A 12,785-nucleotide genomic window follows, 5' to 3' on the forward strand; every position below is an offset into this window, starting at 1 on the left:
AGATGTCTCCATTATTTGGGAATTAAAGAAATTTCTGCCATGTGTCTTGTATACAGAAGCAAATAACTGTTTCCTTTTGTGCCCCAATTAGATAGTGAGACTGGACCGCAGCATGGAGCAGATCGTCTACCCTGTGCCCAACATCTGTGAATTTCTCACTGAAGAGACCAAACATCGGGTTTTCACCACCACTGAACAGGATGAACAGGGCAGCAAAGTCAGTGACTTTTTCGACCAATCCGATTTCCTGCACAATGAGATGGAGTGGCAACGAAAGCTGCGCAGTAAGGGTCCTGTGCCTCATCATATGAGTGTTTGAATAGGAGTCTTATAAAAGTTCTTGCTCGAATGATAAATCTCAGTCTTAGTTAATGAAAAGTGGTGTCCTCTCATCAGTCCATTACATGGCATTGGGGAGGCAGGGGCTCCGATATGGTGAATGTTATGTACATATGTTACCAAATCAGAGTGGCCATAACCATAAGTCAAATACCCAGACCCACCTTCGGATACGTCCACAGTGCCATCCAGCGGTTGGGACTCGTTTGGTGAGGCAGAGGACCGGCTTGTGGAAGTGGATAAAAATACATAGACTGTGACTGCCCTGTTTTAAGATGTTTATGACGGGTCAGTAATTGTCCTAATGGGTCAACAGCGGCTGATTTGAGAATAGGGTTACTTGTCCCACCTAACAACAGTTCTCATTGTGAGAGTATGCAATGATTAAGTTAAACCTGCATACGCCAATTCTGCTAAATAGTCATTGGCAAGTGTTGCTATATTTTGGTAAACAGAAGGCAGAGAAAGTTGTGAGGAAATGTGTGGAGCTGATTACTCCATAAATTGAAAAATAAAGTAGCACATTCAATTGCATTAGGTACAGGTATATGGTTCCATTGCATGTAATATGAATTAAGATAGACCAGTACATGGTATTTTATACTGATTAATAAAGATTATACTGCGTGGGTATGGCAGGCACTCACATTGTTTTCAATGAAAACAGGGGACAATACTGTTACATGGAAAGGGGAAGTGTCACACTGAACTTTTGAATATAGGGGTCAGACGTTCTTATTCCACTAGAAATGGATGACAGCTATTTGCGTGAAGTGTTATTTGTAATGTTTTATGGCATGCTTTACTGAAGTAGATAGTTGAGATGCATTTTGTGTTTGAGGTGCTCCAAACATTTGATTATAGTGGGGGTTTCCTTGTTCTATGGAATTCATTCGAAATGCCAGACTGTTCCAATAGACTGAGCACAGAAGACAAGCTGGATGTGGAGTGGCCAAGAGAGGTTCAATTGACGGAGAGTTAGACAGTACCATGCATGAAAGGACATGAGAAGGACTATTCCATTATCCGTGGCCAAATGGTGTGCTCTACTTCCCCATACAATTATTTTATACTCACTTTTTTTTAGAAGTTCCTTACATACTTTTATCCATATATTCCACCGGCTTTGAATGCCAGTGGACATCCAGAAATGTTGGGGCTGCCTGTAACCAAATGGGCACCTATCTATGTTATGTTAGATCGATTTCTATGGTGCAGCTTGGTCAGTGAGATTGGGGGGCTTTTATTTCACATTTCCAAAAATCACTCTGACATATAATGTTAGAATACATTATATGACCAGCAGAGTGCATGAGAGGGCCTAAGGAAAGGTGAAAAGGGAGAGGCATGTGGGTTGCAAGGAGTACCAAGTGCTAGAAAACATTTTGTAAAATAACCAACATTTTTGAAGACTTTCAAAACAGATAGGGAGAAAGTGTTTGTGTTTTTGTCTGTGTGTATGTAACAAATCCTGGTGAAATCCAATTGATACCTCACCATACCCGACTGAAAGCACCTGTACCCAACTATTTTTCAGAAAATACATTTATTAGGGGGTGTCATGCCCTCAACAGCCCCCTGAAGCTATGCCATGGGATGGTTAGTGGGAAAGATCGAGCGTAGCTTTCTGGGTGGATGGTAGAGTTGAAGTCGGTCTTGACGTATGCTGGTCCAATGTTGTGGAGGGCTTTGTAGGTGTGGACGAGCAGTTTGAATAGGCAACAGTTCTGGATGGGTAGCCAGTGTAGTTCATTAAGGTATGCAGTGATGTGAGCACTCCTAGAGAATTCTAGGATGAGTATCTCAGTGGTATTTTGGATAGTTTAGAGTCTGTATGTGAGCTGGTTGGAGATGCCAACATAAAGTGCATTTCCGTATTCAAGTCTGCTGATTATGAGGCCCTAGATGACCATGCATCATGTGTGCGTGAGGAGCCATTTGAAAAACTTGTGTAGCATTCTAAGGCAGTCGGATGAGGTCACAGCATCGATCTGTTTATTCATCGTGAGTTTGTTGTCTAGGTTGATGCCAAGGGTTCTGGCGTGGCCAGTGGGGGTGGGTATGGAACTTAGATCGGATGGCCACCGTTAGGAGTTCCATGCGAAGCACTTGTTCCCGAAGATCAAAACCTCTGTTTTGTCTTAGTGGCGCTTGAGTTGAATGAATGAATGAATGATTACGCATTTATATAGCGCATGGCTACCCGGGGGCATCCCAGCACAGTTATTCATGTTATTCATGCATGAGGTGAAGTTAATCCTGGTGATGTTTGCTTTGATGAGGAATAGGATGAGCTGTGTGTCAGTGGCGTAGGAGACAATGTTGATGCATTGGGATCTTACGATGGGGGCAAGTGGTGACATGTACACGTTGAAAAGGGTTGGGCTGAGGCAGGATCCCTGTGAGACTCTGCAGATGAGCATCTTGGGTTTGGAGGTGTATGGGGGAGTCTGAATTGTTGAGTTCTGTGAAGAGAAAGGAGGTGATCCATCTCAGGACAGGCACCTGAATTCCTGAGTCCTGGAGTCTAACGATGAGGGTGCCATGGGAAACGGTGTCAAAGGCTGGTGAGAGGTCGAGGAGGAGGAGGACGGTGGCTTCACCTCAATCCATGATGGCCCGGATGTCATCTGTTAATGCCAGGAGGGCGGTTTCCATGTTGTGGTTGCTGCGGAACCTTGACTGGGTGGAGTCCAGGAGGTGGTGCTGTCTCCAGGACTTCGGACAGGAAAGAAAGGAGCAAGATTGGTCTGTAGTTGCAGAGTTCTTTCGGGTCTGCCAAGAGTTTCTTCATGAGCCCTGCAACTTCTATGTATTTTTCAGCTATCTGGGAAGGTTCCTCTAAGATGGAGGAGGTGATGATGGTGGTGAGGTTGGCACTGATCAGAGTTTTCACAGGTGGCACATCTGGTGAGGGCAGTGGTCTGTGGGGTATCCTGAATGGATGGTCTTCATGATTCCGGTGGTGTCTTCTGTGGTGAGGTAGTATATCAAGAAAAACAATGGTGCATAGGAATTCATCAATACAAAAAGAGAAATATGTCTATATTCATTCAAGACACATTATGTTGTACCCAGAGCAAGATAAAAACATATTATGAAAAAGGAAAAGCAGGCAATAAGTACTGTATAACAATTACTTCAGTAAATTCATTTCTCATATCATTATTATGCTTTTTTTTGTGAAGAGATCCAGTGCTCACACACAAGTCAAAAAAATGCAGTGATAGGTGATATGAAAAGTAACAGTGCATCACAACTAAAAAGACATACAACCTCTTTCTGCTACTTTTACAGTTCAGGGAGCGAAGTCTATACATTTCTATTGTCTACAGCATTTCAACCTCTGGCAATATGAGGTCAGAATGGGGCGTAAGCACCCAGTATCTGGGATATGTGTAAAGCAGGAATCAATTCCAGGGTGAACTGCCAGTCCTATAAGGCAATGCTGGAATAAGTCCTAGGGCATTCTAGAATTCCCCTGTAGAAGGGGACAAGCAGTCCTAAATCACATCCGTGGGACAAAACCGCTTGAATTTCAAATTGAAAGACGGCTTTGAAGAAGTCAAGGCTTGGAAAGTTCCCAGGGAGGAACGGTCCTGTGCACAATTGCAGCTCATGCCCAATTCATTTAGGTGGGCAAACAGTCCTCAGTGGAGGAGGGAAGCTTTTTGGAGACCGCACCTGGACAATAGTGGTACCCAAAAAGCACTCCTCCTCCACTGAGGACCTTTTGCCCACCTAAATGGATTGGGCCTAAGCTGGCAAGACCGTTCCTCCCTGGGCACTTCCCATGCCTTGACTTCTTCTGAAGCTGTCTTTCAATTTGAAAATCAAGCTGTTTTGCCCCCACGGATGCAATTTAGGACCACTTGTCCCCTTCTACGGGGGCAGTCCTGGATGCCCTAGGATTTATTCCAGCATTGCTCTACAGAGATAGCAGTTTGCCAAGGGATTGATTCCCACTTTCCACACGTCCCGGATACTAGGTGCTCATAATCCATTCCTGATGATGACCTCACATTTCCAGAGATATAAACGCCGTCAACAATATATGTTTGTAGACTCCGCTGCCCGAACTGTAACAGTAATAAAAATAAATCATATGTCTTTTTAGGTGTGATGTACGGTTTCTATTCATATCACTTATCACTGCACTCTTTTTTCACTTGTGTGTGAGCACTGGATCACTTGACAAACAATAAAATCATAATAATGATTTGAGAAACTAATTTACAGGATACTTTATTATACAGTACTTATTGCCTGCCTTTACATTTACATAATATGTTTTTGTCTTGCTCTGGGTGCAACATAATGAATAGAGATTATTGTTCTTTTGTAGTGATTAATATCTTAGTGAACCATTGTTTTTCTTGATATACTGTATCACCCTAGGTTCTCCAAAAATTGGGGTTTACCCTTGTTTATAACACTGTCCTGTGGTGAGGAAGCTATAGTTTGTCAGATAGTGAGCTTTGCCTTTGCTGGTGGTGGTATGTGCCTGTGTGATGATGTCCTCTGTGGTGGATTGTGGTGCGAAGTTAGTGTAGAACTTTAGTATTATGTTGCAGAAAAGGTCATCGCAGAGGTCCTGTGAGAGGGTAATGGAGTTGGTGGTTGCCGTTGGATTAGTGGAATCTCTGAAGATGTTGAAAAGTTCTTTGCCAGAGTTGGGGCAGGATTCTAGTCTCAGTACGAGGGCTGCTTTCTTTGCTTCTTTAATCTGGGTGTAGAACCTTCTGATTGCAGATTTGTAGACATCTCTAGGGTGTTATCTTGGCTGGTTCTCTGTCTCCCTGTTAGTTGTTTGTAGTAGCACTTGGGGTCTTCCATGTACTAGCATGCCTGGGCGTGAGTTCTTGCTTGCCTGATTATCTTTGGGGGAGCCAAAGTGTTGGAGCAGTCTGAGATCCAGTTGTTGAATGTGGTTATGTTGTTCTGAACGCCGTCAGTAAGAATTTGCTGGTTGGATATGAGGATGGATCTTAGGGTGTACACTCTTTCATTCTTATTGAGCCTTTTAAGTATCACAATCTGGGCATGCTGTATCTTTATACAGCATATTAGTGTTTTCCATACTACAAAGCTATTCAGATAATGTAATGGCACATCAATGAATTGTTGGGATTTGGTTTGAAAAAATGAACTACTTTTCAGTAGATGAAATATAAGTTTTAGTTCTAGGGCTTCATAACATGGAATAACACATATTCTTTAGGTTTATTTGACAAAATACGGGAGTAGATATATCTTGAGAAATTATGTTGTAGGTGACCATATGGCCTGCTAAGCAAACCTCTTAAGGGTGTAAAACTAATGCTCTCTCTTTTTGTCCTCACCCCTTAAGGTATGCCCCTCATGTTCTGGTTCTCCCGTCGTATGACGCTATGGGGAACGATCTCATTCAACTTGGCTGTCTTCATAAACCTTATCATTGCTTTCTTCTATCCATACGTGGAGGCCACTTCTATGGGTAAGTCAAATTCAAATAAAGAATGAACATCTTAGAGCAGCTCAATCAAAGGAATAAACCAATCAGATGCTATACCAGGTCTCAACCTTGTTAACATCCCACATAATGAGATGGTGTCTACAGACCATTAGTCGTGAGGACGATTCCTACATTTCTATGTGTAAGTAAACCTTAGAGGTAGAAGTAAATGTTACCATTGTCGCAGTTGTCTTTCTATGAATTTCATATTGATTCATATTCACAGTTGTCCCTCTTATACCCTGAGAGTCATGTTTGCCATTTATTCTTGCAGGTTCACAGGATCAAATCACTAAGAGGGCTCCTTAAAAGTGCCCTGGCCATTAAGGCTCAAATCCTGAACCCATTAATTACTGATACCATAGGTGATGTAATTAATAGGTTCAGGATTGTAGCATTAGTCTGAGTTTAGGTTTGTTGCTTAAAATGGGAAATAATGGAGCAAAACCTTATATATACTTTTTTTTGTGTTACAAAGCTCCAGATTTTGTAGTGTTTCCACTCGCATGTATTACCAGGTTTTTCCAGGCAAAACATCTGTGCGGAAAATCGTGACATGCAATAATGTACTTCACACAGCTTGTAATCCTGATTGGGTTGTCAACTCCTCTTTCTGCTAAATATGGAATTACAATGGTATTGTACCCCGAAGTGTCTTACATGCCAACCATCTCAATTGAATAACAATTGGGATGATGTCTCTATTTTCTATCCCAATGAGTCACCATCTGTAGTTTCTGACGGTCCTCTTTGTCTATGGTCTTCTGTAGGAAAATTACATTGTGCAAAACAATTGGAATTGAATTAATCTGCAGATATATGAATAGTTTAGCTTTGTTCTGGTCTGGAATATTGGATCCAGCTCTGGCTCGGTGAAGATCTATGATGATGCCTGTGTGATGTTCTAGGCAGTCTGGGCTCAAATTTAAAGGACACTTTGGAGTAAATACTTTGGAAAGTTCACATAAAGATCTGAGGTTGAGCATGTTATCTACCCAACGAAACCCAGGAGGTTTGAGATCAAGGGACATGTTATGCTTGCTACTAATAGGCATCACCTATGTATGGGGTCTTATGAAGTGATAATATTATATCTCAATAGGCACGGCTGAGATATAGTACGTCTGTGATTTATACCTTAGCATACAGATAATGGAATTTGTGAGAGGGCTCTAGTAAAGTAAACATATTTTCTATTGACAACTATAGTCCAAAATTCTGATTGAATATAAAATTCTGTCTATTCATCAAAGAATTCGCTTTAGAAATACCCCCAAAGACAGCATAACATTTTGCACGTGCAGTTTCAGGAAAATAAGGATTTCTGTTGATTCTTTTTGCTTCGTCTACATAGGAGTGCTGGACTCACCCTTGACCACTGTCTTCTTCTGGATGCTCATCGGCTTCTCTGTCATGTCCCTGTTCACCCGACGGTACGGACTGAGGCCCCTCATTGTAGCACTCATTCTGCGCTCAGTCTATTACCTGGGTATTGGGCCCACCCTGAACCTGCTCGGTGCCCTCAATGTAAGTGATACCAACCCATTCATCATTTGATTTGTTGGCAGTATGTAAAGTTGCTCTAGTACACCAGCTCCACTATGAAGGATGCCAAAAGAAGAAGAAAAGTGATACATGTTCAGCAAGGTTCTTGCTGCTATCTCACGAGGGATTTATATGTGTGGGATGTTTACATGGCGATCCAGGTTATGGTATTTAACACGCAATTAGGGAGAGGGTTCCCAAATGTATTGGTCTTTATTTAACCTACACATCCACTTTGCAAACTGGGATATTTAGATTTCTATACTTAGAGACCGCATTTCAGATAAATCTTTTGAGCAGTATCGATGAAACAAGCCAAGGGTCATTTTTGTCTGTGATGGATGTACTAATCTATCCCTGTCCAAAATCCCCCTTTTGGTAAGATTTGCAGAAATCCTAGGTAATGCTTTAATAGGGCAGGATTCCCTAGGTGAAACCTACTTAACAGCTGCAAATGCAGTGATAGAAGCCTGCAAAGGATAACTTTTCCTTCAGTTGTAAATAGTATAAACAAGTTATTTCTGATTAACATGTATTGTTTTCGCTCTTTTTTTCTTTTAAACTTTCCACCTCTCCCAGTCTCTCACTTCCCAAAATATATTCATACGCAGTAGCATAACACAGATGGCAGAAGGAGGCACATATCCTTCAATGGGCCCCTTTCAGCCCAAGGCCTACGAATATTTGTGCGATATAAACGTCTCATGTGCCCCTCATCACAGTCTGCAAGGAACCCACTTCTTTATGCCACAGCACCAAAACCTTGATGTTTCATTTCTTTACATAACCTTTGTTCCCAGTACCAAGCAATCCCTTTCGGCTGTCTCTGCAATGACACTCCTTTCTCTCACACTTTCATCTATCGCCCAAATATTTCTATTCTACATTCTCTTTGTAATTATTGATTTATTATTCTGCTAACGTGTTCTTACTATTTCTTCAACTTTTCAGGGTTATCATTCTCAATATGAACGGTCACTCTTTCTTTAATTTTTTGTCTTTCTTTGTCACAGACTGTCTTTCTTTTGTTTCAACCTGGTTTTTCGATTTACATTTGAATCAGTCAGTTTATCCTTCTCTTATATTTTTCTGATTCTTAACATATTCCCCACACCAACCTCCTACTAAATATTCTAATTTCATTTTCCCATAGCTGACCAATAAGATTGTGTTTGTGGTCAGCTTCGTGGGAAACCGTGGTACATTCATCCGAGGGTACAAGGCCATGATCATGGACATGGAGTTCCTCTACCACGTCGCCTACATCCTAACCAGTGTGCTTGGCATCTTCGCGAATGAGCTTTTCTACAGCATCCTGGTACGTATTCTAGCATACACTCACATCTCTGCTAAAACATAAGGGCACCAAGTCATGGGATATGCTTATTAGATATTCTTGAATAGAGTTTGCTTGAACATCCACACCACTACTAAAGGTATAGGAGTTGGGTAGCAAAACGAACCAGGACGTTTTTCCTATACATCTGTGTCAGAAAACAGGTTCTGGGTCCCCATGTTTGTCAATGCACCAGCTCCGAGAAATTCTGGTGTTCACTGGAAATGCTTCTGGTATCAAAATGAGAAAACAATACACCTGCCTGTGCTGAGAAACTATTTCTTAGAACACAACCGTTAATAAAGCATACATGAAAAAATAGCATGAACACTTGCTTTTAGAATTGCAACTTTTACTTTAATTCTTTTCTGAAGACTGTTATTATTTTTAGTCTTTTGTCTTTTTAGTGCATGAGAAAACAACATGAATAATATTATGCATTTATATACAAACAAAAAACACACATTGGTATGTACATAGTTCCAACAAACTCACACTCAACACATTCTTGGCCATCCAATCATACAAAAACCACATTCATACTGGTCCCAGTGTCATGAAAACAATTGTGTAAAATGAAAAACAATCCCGTTTGTTAGTTTTTACACATAAATCAAATTTTTCAAAATTTTTAGAAAAAGCGATATTTCAATCAATTGGTGCATTCCATATAGAACAAATGACAAGGGACCGGGTCAGGTCGACGCGTTTCGAACCCTATAATTCTGGGGGTTCTCTTCAGGACCACAGTCTAACTAGAAAGAAAAGAGGAAAAAATCATCACTAACCAAAACCTGCGAGATCAACATCTCAACCAATGCACAGTTTCCCTCAGCCTACCTCGACAAGTGGGACGAGTCTCCACAGAAAACGAGAGGAAACAGATGTATTCCCAGTGAAGAGGGAGCGAAAGGTGCTGCAAGAAAAATAAGGTGTTCTCAATCTCACTGCGCGTTTCAAACATGACTGTGCCTAGGCTGGTTATTGCAGTGGGTCTATGCGCTTACCTTTGAGTAGCGCGTGTATGCTCAAAAAGATGCTTCCCAGTCGGGACGTGCGCGATCCGAGGGATCGGATACGGCGTCACAATAGCTGGGGAAAGAAAGGGTAACGTGGGTTACCGTCATGCAAAAGCGATCGCGTAGCCGTTTACTGGATGTAGGCGCTCGCTGGCGCTTTGGTGTAAAGCTTACCGTGATTGATGCTCTGTATCAAGGAATCCACAGTACTCGCTCCTCACCCTGCAGTCAATGGCGGGTTACCGGAGTATCCCAGCAGTGTAGCTTATGGGTGTGGCTTGGCCCCAAGGGGTGATGGGAAATGTAGTGCTGTTGTCCCAATAGGAGTGACAAAGTCCATTTTGTGAAAAAGAAGTGACAAAGAATTCTGGGAGATGAAGTCCATTCGTGAAAAATCAAGAGTGGGTTTTATAAATTTCAGAAATTTCATTTAGTCCATTGACCGCTGTATCATATTTCATGATCAGCAGTGCTTCCCTTTGGTTCAGTCTTGCTTCCACATCACCGCCTCTTGGGTCGTTTTCAATTTTGGACAGAACTGTCCACTTGAAATTATTCTTGTCATGTTTTTTGTTCAACCAATGATGAACTAAGGGCGCATTGTCCACTTCTCTGCGTAACCTGGATTTATGCTGAGTGATGCGTTGCCTGACCTCTTGGGTAGTTTTCCCAATGTATAACTTGGGGCAGGGACATACAATTGCATATACAACATTCCTTGTTTTACAGTTTGTAAAAACTTCATGTTTCCAGTGGATGTTGTTGAACGAGGTTAGTGATGATTTTTTCCTCTTTTCTTTCTAGTTAGACTGTGGTCCTGAAGAGAACCCCCAGAATTATAGGGTTCGAAACGCGTCGACCTGACCCGGTCCCTTGTCATTTGTTCTATATGGAATGCACCAATTGATTGAAATATCGCTTTTTCTAAAAATTTTGAAAAATTTGATTTATGTGTAAAAACTAACAAACGGGATTGTTTTTCATTTTACACAATTGTTTTCATGACACTGGGACCAGTATGAATGTGGTTTTTGTATGATTGGATGGCCAAGAATGTGTTGAGTGTGAGTTTGTTGGAACTATGTACATACCAATGTGTGTTTTTTGTTTGTATATAAATGCATAATATTATTCATGTTGTTTTCTCATGCACTAAAAAGACAAAAGACTAAAAATAATAACAGTCTTCAGAAAAGAATTAAAGTAAAAGTTGCAATTCTAAAAGCAAGTGTTCATGCTATTTTTTCATGTATGCTTTATTAACGGTTGTGTTCTAAGAAATAGTTTCTCAGCACAGGCAGGTGTATTGTTTTCTCAGTTTATTGTTGACTCAGCCTTGCTGAGTTTTGAGTCAAGACCCTTTTTTGTTATTTTAATCTGGTATCAAAATGGCACTGTTTAAGGGAGTCTCCCAAGTCCCATGGAATGGAACATGCAAGTATGAGTAACAGAGACCTTCATGTTGCCTGACCAGGCCTTTGTACCCTTTACTCCTGGGAGTATTTATTACAGTTATAATGTATGAACACCAAGCTTTGTTTATTATGGGTAACCTCATGGAATGATATGTGTTGGCTCCAGGTCAGCAAAGAATAGTGTAGTGAAGACCACTAGTGTTGTACTGTCATCCATTCCCTCGAAGCCTCTATCAGGCATCAGGTGCTGTGCTGTGATTTAGGCCTTCTATTCATGTTTCCATCAGTCATTCCTTGTAGAAAGGTCCTCTTGTATGGATGGATAGCAACTGAGCACAGTGCAGTAGAAATGACTTAGGAGGAAATACCTCGGTGGATGTTTCTTTATACTGGAAGAAGGTGCCCATGTATACTGGGGGAATGTGCCCTTGTAATCCACAAATGGTAGCAGTATTCTAACAGTTCAAAAGGTGTGTCTATTCTTAGAATATGATGGATTGGGGTCTCTTGTTTAAATGGTTGACTTCACCCATTTGCAAGCTGGTGCAAGGATTTTTCCAAACAATCCGATGCTTGCTCCTGATTCCGGTTGATCAACCATTTACAAGGTTAATCTATAGTGGGTATAGTTGACCACTCTACCCTTTATCTGTAAGAATTCTACTTGCAACAGTTTGTTTTACTGGCTTAATTTAAATATGTGCATTTCAAAATAACAAGTAAAAATGTCACAATAGAGATAAGCCTATGTTTTCTAAATACTGTGTTGGCACGGGTGTTATACATCCCAATTTAGCACTGTGCACACACACCTTTACAATGGTAAGTCAATAGATATTATCTTTTGCGTCACCTGGCTGCCCCTTGAAAACTTTAATACATGTGTGCTATGATGCAATAAAACTACACTCCTCTGTGTTGGAACTTACCAGATCTGGAGCTAGGGGATTCTCACATTTAAATATATTTTATTGCTAAAAAAAGAAAATCTATTATTGTGCACAAACTTACTCAATATTTTACAAACTTTTTATTTCATAATCTTATTGTCTGCAGTTTTCCTTGTGGGATTTTCTCTTTTGCCATTTTACTTTCTTTGCCCAGCTTGTTTGTTTGTATGAAAGTTTATACTGATACACACAAGCAATCCAGTTTGTTCTGTCTGGAAAGTATTTAATAAACAAAAGAATATCATTGCTGGTTGATTGCAGCTTTTCGACCTGATCTACCGAGAGGAGACGCTGTTCAACGTAATCAAAAGTGTGACACGCAACGGGCGGTCCATCCTGCTCACTGCCTTACTGGCCCTCATCCTCGTCTACCTCTTCTCCATTGTCGGCTTTCTCTTCCTCAAGGATGACTTCATATTGGAAGTGGACCAATTGCCGAAACCCAAAGGTACCTCTTTTTCATACTTTCATCCTGGTGCCTCAAGGGCACCACACAGCGATACCTTATAGAATTGGGCATCCAGAGTTTGGACCTGTGCGCTTAATGATGAAATCCTTGTAACCTAGTGCCAATTTATGTCCAGCAACTTCGTGGGGGCTCATTTAGAGATGTTTGCAGTAGGTATTCTGTAGGTGAAGGTGTGCTGTATTTCAAGAGGACTTTCATGATAGTGGAACTTTTCTCAA

At 41.1% G+C, this 12,785-nt stretch overlaps 1 protein-coding gene across 1 annotated transcript in view; it reads left to right on the forward strand.

Annotated features, from left to right (window-relative positions):
• Positions 1-12,785, forward strand: part of ITPR3 (inositol 1,4,5-trisphosphate receptor type 3) — a 588,642-nt gene that overhangs the window by 530,027 nt on the left and 45,830 nt on the right. Inside the window, exons 48-52 of the mRNA XM_086923190.1 lie at positions 92-284; positions 5,690-5,815; positions 7,188-7,360; positions 8,532-8,696; positions 12,360-12,546. Coding sequence (XP_086779316.1) covers positions 92-284; positions 5,690-5,815; positions 7,188-7,360; positions 8,532-8,696; positions 12,360-12,546 — 844 coding nt within the window. The remainder of the gene's footprint in view (positions 1-91; positions 285-5,689; positions 5,816-7,187; positions 7,361-8,531; positions 8,697-12,359; positions 12,547-12,785) is intronic.

This window comes from Lissotriton vulgaris, chromosome 5 (genome assembly GCF_964263255.1).
Source record: "Lissotriton vulgaris chromosome 5, aLisVul1.2, whole genome shotgun sequence".
Lineage (NCBI taxonomy): Eukaryota > Metazoa > Chordata > Amphibia > Caudata > Salamandridae > Lissotriton > Lissotriton vulgaris.